The 16,256-nt window shown below is 30.6% G+C and overlaps 5 protein-coding genes across 10 annotated transcripts; 2 read left to right on the top strand and 3 right to left on the bottom strand.

Annotated features, from left to right (window-relative positions):
- Nucleotides 1-165: 165 nt before the first annotated feature.
- On the top strand, nt 166-2,109 carry LOC100875737 (dnaJ homolog subfamily C member 28). Of its 2 annotated transcripts, XR_013037987.1 has the most exons (6): nt 166-471; nt 571-702; nt 767-859; nt 939-1,292; nt 1,354-1,835; nt 1,915-2,109. XR_013037987.1 is itself a non-coding variant. In XM_003701610.3 (5 exons), exons 1-5 carry the CDS (start codon nt 364-366, stop codon nt 1,762-1,764), a joined length of 1,098 nt encoding a protein of 365 aa, XP_003701658.2. In that variant the 5' UTR covers nt 166-363; the 3' UTR covers nt 1,765-2,109. The 2 variants fall into 2 exon arrangements, 1 of the variants encoding a protein (XP_003701658.2); XM_003701610.3 differs by having other exon boundaries at nt 1,354-2,109.
- On the bottom strand, nt 1,665-7,730 carry Gart (trifunctional purine biosynthetic protein adenosine-3 Gart). Of its 4 annotated transcripts, none has more exons than XM_012281432.2 (17): nt 7,596-7,730; nt 5,959-6,041; nt 5,747-5,836; nt 5,423-5,670; nt 5,155-5,354; nt 4,892-5,086; nt 4,682-4,812; nt 4,411-4,621; nt 4,199-4,334; nt 3,917-4,139; nt 3,657-3,851; nt 3,337-3,592; nt 3,052-3,255; nt 2,823-2,969; nt 2,487-2,755; nt 2,151-2,408; nt 1,665-2,064 (listed from the first exon to the last, which is right to left on the bottom strand). In XM_012281432.2, the coding sequence occupies exons 1-17, from the start codon at nt 7,612-7,614 to the stop codon at nt 1,879-1,881; spliced, it is 3,051 nt and encodes a 1,016-aa protein (XP_012136822.2). In that variant the 5' UTR covers nt 7,615-7,730; the 3' UTR covers nt 1,665-1,878. The 4 variants fall into 4 exon arrangements, with proteins under 4 accessions (XP_012136822.2, XP_012136823.2, XP_012136824.2 ...); XM_012281433.2 differs by lacking the exon at nt 7,596-7,730 and adding an exon at nt 6,463-6,612; XM_012281434.2 differs by lacking the exon at nt 7,596-7,730 and adding an exon at nt 6,463-6,611 and having other exon boundaries at nt 5,959-6,056.
- Nucleotides 6,850-9,186, top strand: LOC100875852 (succinate dehydrogenase [ubiquinone] iron-sulfur subunit). Its single transcript, XM_003701611.3, has 5 exons — nt 6,850-7,794; nt 7,903-8,159; nt 8,399-8,696; nt 8,756-8,878; nt 8,964-9,186. Exons 1-5 carry the CDS (start codon nt 7,588-7,590, stop codon nt 9,099-9,101), a joined length of 1,023 nt encoding a protein of 340 aa, XP_003701659.2. The 5' UTR covers nt 6,850-7,587; the 3' UTR covers nt 9,102-9,186.
- Nucleotides 9,187-9,665: 479 nt separating this feature from the next.
- Nucleotides 9,666-12,326, bottom strand: LOC100878884 (ovarian-specific serine/threonine-protein kinase loki). The gene is made up of 7 exons (XM_003701637.3): nt 11,618-12,326; nt 11,162-11,437; nt 10,827-11,083; nt 10,564-10,767; nt 10,315-10,488; nt 10,068-10,232; nt 9,666-9,999 (listed from the first exon to the last, which is right to left on the bottom strand). Exons 1-7 carry the CDS (start codon nt 11,763-11,765, stop codon nt 9,781-9,783), a joined length of 1,443 nt encoding a protein of 480 aa, XP_003701685.1. The 5' UTR covers nt 11,766-12,326; the 3' UTR covers nt 9,666-9,780.
- A 958-nt stretch (nt 12,327-13,284) lies between these two features.
- Ube2g1 (ubiquitin-conjugating enzyme E2G 1) lies at nt 13,285-15,896 on the bottom strand. 2 transcript variants are annotated; one of them, XM_003701647.3, is made up of 6 exons: nt 15,737-15,896; nt 14,577-14,679; nt 14,369-14,466; nt 14,112-14,290; nt 13,898-14,020; nt 13,285-13,822 (listed from the first exon to the last, which is right to left on the bottom strand). In XM_003701647.3, the coding sequence occupies exons 1-5, from the start codon at nt 15,780-15,782 to the stop codon at nt 13,940-13,942; spliced, it is 507 nt and encodes a 168-aa protein (XP_003701695.1). In that variant the 5' UTR covers nt 15,783-15,896; the 3' UTR covers nt 13,285-13,822; nt 13,898-13,939. The 2 variants fall into 2 exon arrangements, with proteins under 2 accessions (XP_003701695.1, XP_076387180.1); XM_076531065.1 differs by lacking the exon at nt 15,737-15,896 and adding an exon at nt 15,545-15,671.
- Between the last annotated feature and the right edge of the window lie 360 nt (nt 15,897-16,256).

Below are 16,256 nucleotides of genomic sequence, written 5' to 3'. Positions count from 1 at the left end.
ACTTTACCCGGGTTCCACAAACTTCATCGGCGGCTCTGTCTACGGCCACATGTATATATTTTGAAACGTCAATGTCATGTTGACATTTTGCGTTGTAAATCTTGTGAAACAGTATACAAATTTATTATAATTTAATAATTTGTAACATTATTGTAACCCGTAGGTTCTTTAAGAATCTACATTTTAAGACATTATCACATATAATGTATAATTTGCAAGTTGTTAATGTAAAATTGCATAGGTTACTACGTTGTGTATTTAATCAATTTTTTAATAACGATAGTTAACATATACATATATAACACTTATAGTCCAATTAATTACGTAATTATATAAAAAAAGGCATTACATTTTTTAAAAATCATGTTAAAATTTCATTGTTTGAGTGGGAAGTCGTTTAGACATTCCCTCTGTAATCCATATGTGGATTTTATGTACATAAAAAGGCACTCACATAAACTTAATATGAAGGTACAACTTGTATTATTATATTGCTCGTTTGCTACTTCAAATATCATTGTGGTACATTAATACACATGCATGAATAGTGATTAAATTTTGTATGTTAAGAAATGGTATCAGGCATTGGAGGTTCCAGAAGACTGTGAAGATGAAACACTAAGACTAGCATTTGTCTATTTGGCAAAAAGGTTTCATCCAGACAGTGGTACAGCAGAAGCTAGTGCAGTCAAATTTTCTGAGGTATAATATTCTATATTTGAGAATTATGTAGCATACATATTATATAGCACATTGTGACCCACAGATTGAAAATGCCTATAGACAAATTCGTAAAGCAAGAATGGAACAGAAAGACAATACTACAGAGTTACCTGAAGTTCAAGAATTTGATATCAAAGTATGATATCTTATATTAAAGCTTATACATCATTTTATTTAGTGATTTTTTATTGATCTAAACATATACATATTTTTAGCATACAGCACCACAACATCGTCATTACTTAGCATACAATGTAGGAATTGGGACACCTAGTAAAAGACAAAAGCTGTATAGTATAGAAAAGGCTCAAAAAGCTGTTGATAATGTAATGGAGCATAGGTTAAAAAGATTGCAAGCTGAAGAGCGTAACACATTGGTTGGAATGGATAAACAACGTGCAAAAGATATTAAAACACGGTTTGGTATGGATCGTCTAGTGGAAGATTTAATTCAAGAAGCCATGAATAAAGGTGAATTCAGTGATTTGCCAGGAATGGGTAAACCATTAAAAGAGAATACAAATACTCGAAATCCATATGTTGATTTTGTTACTTATAAATTAAATGAGGTATGAAAAATTGTTTAGCTTAAAAAATTTTTAGGAAATAATCTACAAATTTAAATTACAGATATTAATAGAAAATGGATTTACCCCTGAGTGGATACAGTTATCTAAAGAAATTAGAGAACAGAAACAAGATTTACAAAACAAACTTGCAGAAGCACGAAATAATGTAGGACCTATCCCATTAAGTCCTGGAGAAGAAGTAATTTGGCAAAATATTTTGGATGATTTTAAATCCACGACAAAACAAATAAATAAAAAGATTGATAAATACAATCTATTGGTACCTGTACTACAGAAACAAATGTTTCATGTTAAATTAGATGATTTTGCAAATGAAGCACTCGCTATGCCCCCGAAAATAAAGAAAAAATATTCTCATTCAAAAAATAAAGATTCTAATTTTATTGTTAACAAAAGTGACAATAGTATACTTGACATGATATTTTCGATTTTCAATAGAAAACATCCGTGAACAGTGATATGTACTTTTCAGAATTGTGTTAGCAATTTATCTTCAACAATTAGGAGATAAATAATAAATGAGTAAGAATTATTTCTTCCGAAATAATGAAACCACGCTTTGAGTTTAAAAATTCCACACGATTGAATTATCTTCTTTCAGTTGTATTCTTCCGGTAGCCAAATGTTTCAAAGCAAGAGGAAAAACACGATGCTCCGCCGTTTTCACTCGTTCCTGAAGAGATTCTACGGTATCGTTTGGTAATACAGGTACTGCTGCTTGTTCAATAATTGCCCCAGAATCTATGTCAATCTGTAAGAAACATTTTTAAAAATATAAAGAAATTCTTTTACCTGATATCATATGTTCATATTAATTCTATTAAAATTTTTCCACACCTCAACAAAGTGTACTGTACAGCCTGAAACACGTACTCCAGCTGCTAAAGCATCTTTATGTGCTTGAGCCCCTTTAAATGATGGTAACAACGAAGGGTGTACGTTTATTAAACTGCCACGCCATCGATTAACAAAACTATCTGACAGAATACGCATAAAACCAGCAAGACAAACTATCTCAACTCCGGCAGCGTCAAGTTCTACATTCATTGCTGCATCGAAAGCTTCTCTGGTAGGATAATCAGTATGTTTGATGACCTGTTATTATACATTAAATATATGATGGATACTGTTATAGCACAGCAAGGATTAAATAATTAAAAGAACGCTAATTACCACTGTCTTAATGCCAGCTCTTTCAGCTCGTTTAAGTCCTTCCACATTCGGTTTATTGGATATTACTATAACAATTTCAGCGCCAATATGTTGCGATGAATCTTGAGTCGCATCAATTAACGCTTGCAAATTGGTTCCGCTACCAGATATGAGAACACCTACTCTCTTCAAAGGTTTACTTAAGCTTGAAACAATATCTGGTACATACTGTTTCATTTCTAATTCTATTGCTTCTTCAAAGTTCTTAACATTTACCCTAATTTTACTGTCTGAAATATTTCAATACATATATCACATAAAGAAAATTATATTCCAATCATGTTAAATGAATCTTACCTTTATAACTACTTGTATATCCAATAACTTTGGGATTTTCTGCTTGTAGTTTAAGTAAAACTTCATTTTTATGTTTACTTGAACAAATTAAAATGGCGCCAATACCACAATTGAATGTTTTCAACATTTCTTCTTTACTAATTCCGCCTAAAAAAATATTTTTGGAAAAAATACGTATAAATTAAATGGAAATTAGATAATTTAATGGACATTTGAATTGACTTCTCACCAACAGCTGCTAGCCAACCAAAAATTGGTTGAATTTCCCATGTTGTTGCGTCTAACACAACACCCATATTTTCTGGTAAAACTCTTGGTATATTTTCTGTGAGACCTCCTCCAGTAATATGCGCAAATGCTTTTACTAAATTTGTTCGTAAAACTGGTATTACTCCTTTTACATAAACTTTTGTTGGTTCTAACAATTCGTCGCCTTTATTGCATAATAAATAGAAATAAATTAATTTTATAAATACGAATTTTAACATACACTATAAACAAGGAAAGCAAGTACCAATCGTGCGATTATTTTTTGAAAAAGGTGCTATGTCTGAGTATTTTTTATTCGCCAACTTTAGTATTTTCCGCACAAGACTAAATCCATTGCTGTGCACTCCACTTGATGGAAGACCAATTACAATATCACCTTCTTCTATATCATTAGTGCGCGGAAGTAGATTATTTCTTTCAACTGCGCCTACAGCAAACCCTGCTAAATCGTATTCTCCGCTGGAATACATGTCAGGCATTTCGGCTGTTTCGCCGCCGATCTAAAATTTTATTTGCATATTTGAGTAAAGAACCAATAAAAATAAAGAAATTATGTTTACTTACTAATGAACATCCAGCTCTTTTACATCCTTCACTAACTCCACTTATAACATTTCGCGCAACATCAACATTTAGTTTGCCACAAGCAAAGTAATCGAGAAAGAATAATGGTTCGGCATTGTGTGCAAGAACATCGTTTACACACATCGCTACTAAATCTATTCCTATTGTGTCATGTTTATTGCATTCAAATGCTAGCTACAAATTGATATACTTTTTATTTATCGTCACTATAGCGATATTTACTATAAATATAAAATTACCTTCAATTTGGTACCAACACCATCAGTACCAGATACTAAAATAGGATCTTTATAGCCAGCAGCTTTTACATCAAATAAACCACCAAAACTACCAATTGACCCCAATGTACCCAAACGTTGAGTTGAAGAAGTCACTGGTTTTATAGCTGAAACTAATGAATCCCCAGCTGCTATATCAACGCCGCTACTTTTATATGTTAATTTTCCGTGATGTAAAATAGATCTGAAAATATTGTTTATTTAGTATTGCTTTTTGTTTCATATGTCACATCTACAAAATACCTTGCAATTCCTTTGTGTGCTATATCTGTTCTAAATTGTTTTCCTTCAAATGATATGCTTTGCGCGGCATACGTTGCTTTAGCAGCAGCTAAAGCTAAAGAAGGTGCTAAACTTACAGTAATTAAAACTCTCCCTCCTAATGAAAATAATATTCTTGAATTAAAGGAATATTGAACATATTCACATATAAAATTAGCGAAATAAAAATATACCATTAGTTAGTAATTCTCCTTCAGGTGAAATACTTGTTCCACTGTGAAAAACAAAATGATTTGGTTTATTCAAAATGTTATCGACACCTGTTATAACTTGGCCTTTTGACGATGATGCTGGATATCCTCGAGAAGCCAAAATAACACCAACAGCAAATACACCTTCTTGCCATATAACTTGAGATTCAACTAAAGAACCCTCACAACAAGCCTATACGAATGTACATCAAATTAATTTTAGCTAAAGTGTTCTATGTTGTAGTTACATTACCTTCATAATTGTAAATAAATCTGACTTTAGTAGTGGTAGTACTACTTGTGTTTCTGGATCACCAAACCTACAGTTAAATTCTAGAACTTTTGGTCCATCTCTTGTTAACATTAATCCAGCATATAATACACCTATATTTTATGAGACAAATTTGTTACAATTTTATTACTTTTTATGAACATAAATATACTTATACTATATGTTACAAACCAATAAATGGAATTTGTTCATCTCTAAGACCATCAATTGTTTTTTGAAGAACATTTGATTTCACTGCATCATAATCTGTTTTATTTAATAATGAACATGGACAATAAGCACCCATGCCACCAGTATTTGGTCCCTTATCTCCATTAAATATTCTTTTATGATCTTGTGCAGGTGCCATTGGTACAACAGTTTTTCCTAGAAGTAAAATATATTTTATTGTATCTAAGTCGAATTTGATTTATTAAAAGTTCTTAATATTATACCATCTGTAAATGCAAGCACAGAAACTTCTTCTCCTTCTAGTAGTTCCTCTACAACTACTGATTCTCCAGCAGATCCAAATTTTTTGTCTGTTAAGATTTCATCTATTGCCTTACATGCTTCTTGTTGATCTTTCGCTACTATAACACCTTTTCCAGCTGCTAAACCTGAAGCCTTTATTACCAGTGCTGGAAATGGTGCACTATAATAAATTATTATACATAACAATTTGTTCTTATAATACATCTTTATATAAAATTTTGCATTTACTTTATAACAAATTTCTTTGCTTCTTCAGCATCCACAAATCCTTTCCATCTTGCAGTAGGGATTTTGTGCCTGTCCATAAACTCTTTTGCCCAATATTTGTCTGCTTCAATTCTAGAGGCTGCCTTTTGTGGACCAAAACAACTAATTCCCACATTTTTTAATTCATCTGCTAGTCCATTTGCTAAATATTCTTCTGGGCCAACAACTACCAAATTTACACCATTTTCTTTGCTCCATTGTGCTATCTCCTATAAAATAAACTTTATGATTTTAGTAAAGCTGCAATGTAATTCATATTTTAATTTAAATGTTCATATAATATACCTTATTATCTTTCACATTTAATTTTATCAAGGAGACCTTATTGAGTAACGCGATCCCACTATTTCCAGGAGAAACATAAATCTTATTTACCTGAAAAAGATATATTTTACAATGAAATATTGCATAGGAATAATATTATGATGGATAATTTAATTATTATTAAAATTACTTTTTCCTTAAATAATACTTATTATTCTGTTTAATTTACTTACATGTGAAGACTGTGAAAGTTTCCAAGCGATAACATGTTCTCTACCTCCACCACCAATAATCAAAACAGTATCCTGCATAGTGTCTAAAGAATACAATACTTTATATTCATTATGACAGAGTATTAAAAATCAGAACAAAATAAAAAATATTGAATCTGTTGTATAATTTATATAAAAATTTAACAAATCATATGTAATACATAAAAAGATACAAAACATTTATAAATCATTTCAATATTCTTATACACGTAAAACATATAAAAATAAATATATTTCCATTAATAGTACATATAAATATATCAATTACATAAATCTATAACCTCTGTGTTTATGGTGTCTCATGAATTTTTCGCATATATTTTCTTGATACTAAGATGAATCAATTGTGGTTGACTAATATACATATTTTTAATTTATTTCTTTTTACTTTAACAAATTGTACATAATTCAAAATTTCGTACAGTTAAATAAGCGGTACTTGAACGATATATATATATATATTACCTGAAGCAACAGGTGCTACTCAAGTTAAATGGAGATGTTAAATACTTTATGCTATTCACTAATACTTTATATATTTATGAGTAAAAGCGTATGATTTTTAATGCACGATTAGAATATCTCGATGCGCGTAAACGAAAGACTACTTCTTCGCGGGGGTTAATTCATTATATCCAGTACACAGAGTGATAACATTTGACCTTTAAATATAGTACGATATGCAAAATGTTCTTTATCACAAAACAGTTTGACAATAGGACAAATATTTATAAAAAGTTAACACTGTAAATAAGATACAGAAAAATTGGTTAATACTGTTCCATGACTTTTATAATAAAATTTATTTTTGCACATTGATATTGGGACCAATCATGATATAATTATTTCTGGAGTGGTATTGAAGGAATTATTTTTCAGTAGTCTCTCATAATGTTGTACAAATTAATAGAACTAATTAAAGAAATTCATAAGAAACGGAAGTACAATTTACAGAATAATAATATGAAAAAATAAATGGTAAAACTCAAAAATAAATATAATGAACTGTTTAAAAGAAAAGATAGTAGCTAATATTTGTTATTATTGCAAAACTTCAATGTTGTGTTCGCATATCAAGTTATTTACGTCAGTCCAGCAATTATGTTATGAATTTTATAGAGTATCCAAGAACGGTACGCAATCTGAAAAGTGCAATTCTTCGCGTCAAAACAAATGGAAAATTCCTGTATAATTTTGCAATTTGCGTATTTGAATGTTATTAAAAATTGAGAAATTTATTACTTGCGTTTGTTCTAAACAGCTCACGGTTCATTCACGTATTTCAGTAAAATAAGTTTAGGTAGAAAGTGTTGATGAAAAATAAATACTTTTCATTTTTATAATTAATCTTTTTGGTTATCAAATTCCATGCTACATACTTATTGTCTAGTACACCCTATACTTTCATTTTTTGGCAACAAAATCGTTGTGAATAACTATGAAGTTCTTTCGAAACGATGATATTTTGTTTCCATCTTAACGAAGAGTCATCGTAAAATGAAATGATTGAACTATTGAAAAAACGAAATATACCGTTGTAGCCTGAGTAACATTTATGAAAGGCACCTTATAAAATACTTTTTTACAAATATGTTTACCCGCAATATCGTCAGTCATGCAAGCCAATTTTGGTCCTGTACGATCGCGTCTCTTCGTGGAGGCACGTGTCGAAGCAATGGTTATCAAAATTGTCGATTCTTGGCCAGTGCAAAGAAATCTGACAAACAGCCATCCGAAAAGGAAAGCTTCATTGAAGCCGAAAAGATGAGCATGAAAGAATGCAAGCTACCTCCAGAAGTTAGTGTCAATATCGTGATAAAGAAAATATTGAATCCTTGTTCCAATTTTAAAATTTCAGACTTTAATTTAGGAAACTTAATATTGTCATGATTGGTTACTTTTTAGCAACGAATAAAGAAGGAGAAGCCAAGGCTTCAAACTATTCGTGTATACCGTTGGAGCCCAGAAAAACCAAATGTGAAACCGCACATGCAACAATTCAGTGTGGATTTAAATAAATGTGGCACTATGGTGTTAGACGTATTAACGTTGATAAAAGCAGAACATGATCCTACATTATCCTTTCGAAGATCTTGTCGAGAGGGAATTTGTGGAACTTGCGGGATGAATATAAATGGTGTCAATACCTTGGCTTGCATCACGTAAAGCGGGAAAATACTTTTTCAGTAGCGTAGTAGCTAACTTTTAGCTGCCTCAGTAGCGTAACTAGAAGTGGTGTACAGTATCATTTGAAACAATTTCTTTATAATAAACAATGTAATACTTTATCGCACAATTCTAGTCGCGCCATTGAGTTGCTGTTAAAAGCAATTATATTAAAACAAAACAAAAACTATATAGTATTATTATAAGATCAAATACATTGTTTCTCTGATGTTAGAAAGGTGAAGGAATCATCGAAGCCTATAATCGTGTATCCTCTGCCACATACGTATATAATTAGAGACTTAATACCAGACATGACGCACTTTTTGAAACAATACGAAGAAGTCGATCCATTTTTAAAGCGTCCCGGAGAAGAAAATTTCCTTGGTTTACGACAAATTTTACAGAGTCCAAAGGATAGGAATAAACTCAATGGATTGTATGACTGTATACTTTGCGGATGTTGCACATATGCTTGTCCACCGTATTGGTGGCTTGGCGATAAATTTTTAGGTCCCGCAACTCTTCTGCAGGTATAACATAAAAATCTGGAACTAATAATTAGGGATTAATTCTTGAAAATTTCATATAGGCATACAGGTGGATTATGGACTCACGAGATATGGGGCATAGGGAAAGACTTAGTAAATTGCGAGATTATTTTTCGGTATATCGTTGTCACACTATCTTTAATTGTACTAAGACATGTCCAAAGGTGAAAGATTTAAAGCATAATTTAAATACCAAAATACCCGTTTTCAATAGGTCATATTTGAATATTGAATTAATTATTTTTTAAGGGCTTAAATCCGGGGAAAGCAATCGCTCAGATAAAGAGATTGCTAGCAGGATTAACTAAGAAAAAACGACCGGAAATGGAAACTTCGCTTCCAAATCCATGCAGAGGCGATGAAATATTTCCGTGTAGAAAAGAGTGAACTTAAAGGAAGAGAAAATACTTGATTAATAAAACATTATTCTTGAAATGATTTGTAATTGTATATAAACCGGTTTTTCTTCTTATGTACAAAGTGTTGCTTGTTTTAAACTGAAAAATTATCAGAATAACAATTTCCTGATATGCAAACTATTAATTTTATCATACTAATATACATATATAAATTTGTGTAGCAAAAACGTAACACGCATACATATATATAGTATATACTTAACAAATTTTTACTGCTGCCGACGATTCAGAATATGACATAGAAAAATAATTTTTTTAAATAGTTACTTGAATAACATTTTGGTATATATCTTAGTTATTGTATATTTTTTTAATAAATATGTTTGGAATACTAATACTGTAACTGAATCTGTAAGGTAAATTAGTTTAAAGTGTAATTACTTTACATATCACTATCAATTAATGTAAAGAATGATGGTAAATTATGCTTTTATCAAATAAATAGTTTTGTAATAAAAAGTTTTGTACATAAAAATACAGAAGAATTTTCTGTTTGTTTATAAACATTATTCAGAAAAGATAAATATACTCCTTCAAAGAAATAAAAACTTAATGATTTTATTTAACAAAGAGAAAATCATTAATAGCTAATTTCAGAAGGCAGTGAGTCAGTTATATATTAATTAATACTATGTTTTTTGTTTCCGCTATAGTTCGAAGCGCGCTCGTTTTATTAAATTCGGACGCTGTTCACTCTTATATTGGATGTTATTTGAATTACTTTGCGGCGCTATATTTTCATTATTTTCAGTTGAAAATAACATATCCACAGTATCCCTTAGTTCACGATCTTGTAACCAAGGATGTAACAACACTTGCTTTATGGTAATACGTTTCTTGGGATTAACAGTCATCATTTTCCTAATCTAAAAGACAATCTTGTTAGAAATTAAAAGTACTTCATATTGTAAAGTTTAATAATGTCAGTTCATACCAAATCTGTAGCTTTATTTGAAACATGTCCAAATCTAGAAGGAGGAAAACTATAATATCCTCTCTTTATTTGCTCTTGCAAACTAATGTTTTTATTCTGGCAGTTAAAGGGAACTGCACCACTTAGACAAGCATATAATATTACTCCTAAACTCCATACATCTACCTAATGAAATCAAAAACATTGTTTTGAAAAATAAATCTCATTTTTCTTTATGGTCAACTAGATTATTATTGTACAAACATACTTGATTCGTGTAAGAACCATGTCCAATACTACTTAATATTTCAGGTGCAACATACATAGGTGTTCCACAGAAAGTTTTCATCATAGTTTGTGCATCAACTAATTTTGACAAACCAAAGTCAGATACTTTTGCTAATGTTATATCAGAATTACTGGCTAATAATATATTTTCTGGCTATATGTAAATTATAATCATTTATTATTTTTATTTTGTAAAAAAACTTTATATAAAACATATTTTGATAAATACCTTTAAATCCCTATGAGTTATACCACAGTCATGAAGATAATTTACAGCTAATACAACTTGGTAAAAAATTAGTTTTGCATATTTCTCTATTAATTTTCCCCTGCTTTTTATTCTCTCGAAGAGTTCACCACCTTCCATTAATTCCAGAACTATATATACTGCCCTAGGAGTATCTACAATTTCTTCCATTCTAATTATACAGGGCTAAAAATATAAAACATTTATTAACATAAGTAATTACAATGATATATGTATGAACTTACATGTTTTAAGGCTTTCAATATTTTGACTTCATTCATAATCTTATCAGGATCATTTATTGCATATCTTTGTCCATTTGACACAGTACTTATTTTTGTAATGGTTTTCATAGCAAATTTTTTACAGCCAACTTTAGAGAAAACTAGTTTCACTTCTCCACAAGCACCAGATCCTAATGTGCGTGAAACTGCATACTTATTTTTAAGTTCAGAAGGTAAGTCATTATTTTCAAATGCAATAGTACTCATAAATACATACACTGTTGTAAACAAAAACAAATATAATTAGAATATGTTCTGTGAATAAATTATTTAAATATTCATAAAAATATATTTACCAGTGACTACTGGTTGAGCTAAAGATATAATGTCATTACTTTCAAGTACTACTTTATTTCCTCGTCCTACTCTTTTCTTATTAATAAAAGTTCCATTATGACTTAAATCTTCTAAATACACAACAGCATCCTCAGTATTACCATCAATATATTCTCTAGTTATTTTAAAATGTATTTTACTCATTACAAGAAGCCACTTTGGTTTCAACTCCTTTTCCGTTACACAAATATCACACGTGTCTAGTCGACCAAGTGTATAAACATCCTTAGTCATTTCTGTAAAAGTAATTACTCAAATAAAATTTAAATTTTTACATGCAACAAATATTTCTTAACTATTTCTTTATAATAAATAAAAAATCATATTTGCATCTATTTTATAAATTTGTTAAAAATAATTTTTTTTGTTTTTATAAGTTAATATAAGAGAAACATTAAATGAATGTATATCCTTACCCATTGTTTTAAAGGGAAATTTAAGTGGGCACAATCTTCCCCATACAGACAAAACTTTTTTCTGCGATAATTCTTGTGACTGAGTCAAACATACTGAATCCGCATTTTGTGTATCCGGCAAAGTCGAAATAATTTGATCATCATTCATGATTACAAATTAATTGGTTCAAAACAAACCAAACGTCTTGAAAACACGTTATAATTTCCAATAACACGTAATAATAATAATTGCAAAACGAGTCATAAACAATATTAACCATAGCAATACTATTTTACTATTGTTTCTAACTTAAGATACTGTGTTAACACATATTAAATTTTTATTAAGAATGTATGCAGAAATCTAATTTGAAGAAGTCCAATTTTTGTAATACTTCTTGAACTTCTTACAAGATTTGCGTCAAATATATAAAAAAAATTTAATTATTGTTGCACGACTTTATAACGTATATATGTATTTGCTAACGTAAACAAATCTTCAGAATGCGTATCCAAGTTAGTCGAAAGAAATTTCAAATACATATTGCCGATAGGCCGACATAATTTGGTTGTTCACGCAGCTCAACTGAGTTTGAAAGCCCCCCACCTCATCCCATAAGATTATTTCGTATTTCATCAGTTATATACACGGTGGACAAAATATACGAATAACACAAAAAGATGAAATTTTCCACAGAAAATTTCGAAATATAAATTTCTTCTATACGATGAAAATCAAAAATTCAATTAAAAAAATTATGAAAAATAATTTTAATACTTCAATTTGTTTTTTATAAGATATTACCAGCAAATGAATGTTTATTAATCTCGAATATAATGACTAAATAACAATAGAATTATATAAAATTAACGTATTATTTCAGAAAACCGTGCAAATGAATGATTTAAATGTAAATATATGATTATTTTTGTTTACTATCAATTTATCATACAGAATTTTTACTTGCATGTGATATAAAAGTATTTAAATTCTTTGATAACCATAATATTCATATTACAAATACACTATGAATTACACTAGAAAAAAGTTTTTAATACCAATATTTGTGAACAGTAATTAAAAAAATAAAAAAAAAAAATGTGGAAGAAAAATTTTATTCAAATACTAATTATGTTTTATCTATTAAAAATAAAATATCATTACTTATTTATATATGAGTAAATAATTAAATCACAGTATAAAAAAGAATTAATCTGTTCCAATAATTTTGAAGATCATTATGTAAGGTTTAGTAAGTAGTATTTTACAAGTGTGTGAAAGTAGGTTCAATGTCAAGATAGTCATTTGTCATATTGTAGAATTTAATTGACAATATGAAATTATACCTAGTTGGACAAAAAAATTTTTCAAATTTGAACGTATTTTATAGTTCAGAACCGCAAGTTTACATATTAACAAAACAAAAAAAAAAAATCACTTGAACAATCACTTCACAAACTGGCACTGGTTTAAAATGTTCATAAAGTCTTTGTAGCAGTGTACGCAATTTCACGTTACGTTTACTAATGTAATTAATAGTATAATTCTAATAATAGTATCGTTATTAATATTATTATCACTTTAATTAGAATTCGTTATTTTGGCAACTTACGGTTCAACGGAAATTTCACATATCTTTACATAGCCGCGATTGTACAGCTTATTCGACATTATGTTTGTCGTAGTGTCACAGTTGATTCACATATATTTCGTTTCTATTTTTACTGGCATTACATTTAACTTGACTTTACAAAAATTTATTTATATATATTTACGAAAGTAAGAAAATACGAAACGCCACTAAGGAATTATTGTTCAATGATAAACATAAACATTTTAAATTACAAGGTTTTAGGTATAAAGGGTGGGGCTAGCTTTTGAGCAGGAGGAACTGGGAAGTTAAGTTCATAACTATCAATATTAAGGTAATAATCGTACAGATAATTTTTTTGCATTATGTATACGTGTAAATTAGTTTTTTAGTTTATTATGTAAAAGGTGAGCTGCATGTATTTCCTTTATGTTTTTCGTATCAATGGATGGTACGTCAGTGGCGGTGGTATAAACTTGATAAAAGCGTGTGGTTTTATCTTTTCTTTTCGCACACACTTTGCCTCCCTTGTTCTGTTTAAGAATGGGTCAGGCTTTATCCGTTTTTAGTGGCACTGTTATCCATTAGCTTAATGCTGAGCATTGGTTTCTTTCTTACAGTGCTTACGGCATCCCTATAAGAATTAGGATATTTTTTAAACTTCAGAAAATAAACATCTCATTTGACTTCATGTGAATATAAAATTTACCAGAATTAAATAAGTCTTTCCATTTGAATAATTGTTCATCTCCTACAAACACTCCTCTTGGCTTTTTCTGACACACCTTGCCACCTTTCTTTTAAATTCTGTATAACTTTCCCTCCACTCTTTCTACAGTAATAATATTTAATATGTAAATTACACTTAAAAAGTTAAGTTAATTTTGATGTTTTTAAGTTCGTGCAAGTAAAATTTTACTTACGGCAGCATCCACATTAGCAGGACTTTCATCATTAGGATCTGCAAGCATACTAATAACACTTATGAGAATGGTCTCAACTGTGTGAACTGGTAACCATCGTTCCGATGCTTTTTCATAACCCCACTTATCATCTCCAGGTTCATGCAAAATCGATATGCATACATTACCATTCTTCTCAACTACAAATGTAACAAAATATTATGCTTAATTTTATTTGGTTTGATTCACACAAAAATTTCTAGGAAGAAAATACTTACTGTTTGGATGCCATATTTCTGTTATAAATTTCATTCTTGGTGGCCTAAGTGGATATTCTTTTGGAAACTGTAAGTGTGCTTTGAAAAACCCACCTTCACTAAAATGCAAAAGAATGTTTGTAAAAACACTTGCAAATGAATAAAATAAATTCTTACATTAAGAATTGATAACTAATTATGTAAGTAATGAAATTGATTAATTTCTTACTATAATGTGTCTGGAGGTCCAATAATGAGTACTTCCCACTGATATATGTCATTGTCATCTATAAGGCCTGCTGAAAACCCTTCTACTGGGTTTTTATTTAATTCTATAGAATAAAAAAAAATTTCAATCTATCACTTATATTTCAAACCAACTTTCTTACAAATGAATTTAAATAAAATTCATTTCTTTCTATCAATAATTATTTCACATATATTTCCATATTAAATTAAATTACTTTATGAGTATATACAACAAATAAAATACAGTATAAGAACACTAAATATATTGCTCGCATTAAAAAACACAGAACCGTTTGAACGTATATAATCAGTCATACTTTGACCCAGTGACAATGAAAACAGTCGAAGAAAATCGTTAACACAAGGTTATACGTTATACCGAAACTTTTATCATTCGATGTTTACAGGTTAGGTTAAATCAAATCATTCGTTAACCGTCAAGCACCGACAGGTTAATGGGTAGGCGCTAGCATATTATTTCGCGTAAAATCGAACACGAAGCTCGATTACGAAACAAAAGGATGAAATCTGGTAGCCTGCGGAGGGAAATTTCGAAGCATTTCATCGCTTCGGTTCTCTCGACAAAAGTAATACAAAAGTTGGTGGCCCGAGGACGGTTGACCTTCGGTGGTCGTTGCACGGCATGGTTTTCTCTGTCTCTTTTTTTTAGTCCAAACCGCGTCGTATACGGTGACGCGCGAAATGCTATAAATAACATTGCCTGCAATTATTTTCGGTAACAGCGAAAACGGCCTTCGCTATACATGAAAACCACTCGCGGGACTATTACGATTTAACTCGAGTATACGAACGGATAAACGCGATACTGGATGCTAGGTTAAAGTTATTCATGGGAGGCACACAACGGTTCCGTAGCCGTATTGATTTTCACGCCCTAATCAGGCGCAGGGCCAACGTGAGATAACGGTAGGTTTAATCGGTGCTCACATAAGGTTATAGAGGTCTCGAGAAACTGATATCTCGGGAGAAAAAATGTTCACAAAGCCAATCCCGAGGGTCGAAGCACGACGATGACGAGATCGCACGAGTTTGGAGTACAAGAACGGTTCCGGCTTTTCGTCGAGCTCGAAATTGCGGCACGAATCACACTTAGCACTTAGACTGTTTTTTGCTGGGTACCTGCTAATTGTTTTCGTAGTAGAAGCGCGGACTGTGGCTCTGACATTAATAAAAGTTCCGTTAAATAAGACTAAAGCTGAAAACAATCACTTTTGCTTGACTGGAAAGATGGCTAGGTACGTCGCGGAAGCAATGATTGCGCATGCGTCACTGCTTAAACATATGTTCTTCCGTCTCTCCTGTGCGCCGGTCTGATCGAGCACCTACGCTCTCTGCTGGATATTTTGCAAGCATTCCAGGTCGTAAATATTTTTTTCTTATCGATAAGTATTTTTAATCCAGGTAAGGTATATGTATGAGATGAATTACTGATTTAATTCTTTTTTGATATAGGGTAACTCAATGATGCAATTCTTATTTTTTCATCACACATCCCACGAGATTTTTAAATCCAGTTACCATCTTTGCGTCACATTCTACAATATCAACGGAGGCTAGTTTTATATCACAGCGCCTTAGGCGGTTGACATTGAAATTAAAAGTATTAAGATACGTTTGTTATTTGAAATGACGAAGAAGG

The sequence above is a fragment of the Megachile rotundata genome, chromosome 4 (assembly GCF_050947335.1).
Source record: "Megachile rotundata isolate GNS110a chromosome 4, iyMegRotu1, whole genome shotgun sequence".
NCBI lineage: Eukaryota > Metazoa > Arthropoda > Insecta > Hymenoptera > Megachilidae > Megachile > Megachile rotundata.
Note: the sequence above shows the minus strand (reverse complement) of the source record. Positions and strands in the feature narration are given on the sequence as shown.

Coding starts and splice junctions, on each gene's coding strand:
- LOC100875852 (XM_003701611.3), top strand. CDS start 7,588: ATGTTTACCCGCAATATCGTCAGTCATGCAAGCCAATTTTGGTCCTGT. Junction 8,697..8,755: donor GTCCCGCAACTCTTCTGCAG/GTATAACATAAA, acceptor AATTTCATATAG/GCATACAGGTGGATTATGGA. Junction 8,879..8,963: donor GTACTAAGACATGTCCAAAG/GTGAAAGATTTA, acceptor TTATTTTTTAAG/GGCTTAAATCCGGGGAAAGC.
- Ube2g1 (XM_003701647.3), bottom strand. CDS start 15,782: ATGTCAGAGCCACAGTCCGCGCTTCTACTACGAAAACAATTAGCAG. Junction 14,467..14,576: donor GGACCTCCAGACACATTATA/GTAAGAAATTAA, acceptor TTTGCATTTTAG/TGAAGGTGGGTTTTTCAAAG. Junction 14,291..14,368: donor AGAAATATGGCATCCAAACA/GTAAGTATTTTC, acceptor TTACATTTGTAG/TTGAGAAGAATGGTAATGTA.
- LOC100875737 (XM_003701610.3), top strand. CDS start 364: ATGTTAAAATTTCATTGTTTGAGTGGGAAGTCGTTTAGACATTCCCTC. Junction 472..570: donor CACATAAACTTAATATGAAG/GTACAACTTGTA, acceptor TTGTATGTTAAG/AAATGGTATCAGGCATTGGA. Junction 1,293..1,353: donor TTACTTATAAATTAAATGAG/GTATGAAAAATT, acceptor TTTAAATTACAG/ATATTAATAGAAAATGGATT.
- Gart (XM_012281431.2), bottom strand. CDS start 6,300: ATGAGACACCATAAACACAGAG. Junction 5,671..5,746: donor TAAATGTGAAAGATAATAAG/GTATATTATATG, acceptor TTTATTTTATAG/GAGATAGCACAATGGAGCAA. Junction 2,970..3,051: donor TGGTTGGCTAGCAGCTGTTG/GTGAGAAGTCAA, acceptor ATATTTTTTTAG/GCGGAATTAGTAAAGAAGAA.
- LOC100878884 (XM_003701637.3), bottom strand. CDS start 11,765: ATGAATGATGATCAAATTATTTCGACTTTGCCGGATACACAAAATGCG. Junction 10,768..10,826: donor TATTGAAAGCCTTAAAACAT/GTAAGTTCATAC, acceptor TTATATTTTTAG/CCCTGTATAATTAGAATGGA. Junction 10,233..10,314: donor ATGGTTCTTACACGAATCAA/GTATGTTTGTAC, acceptor TGATTTCATTAG/GTAGATGTATGGAGTTTAGG.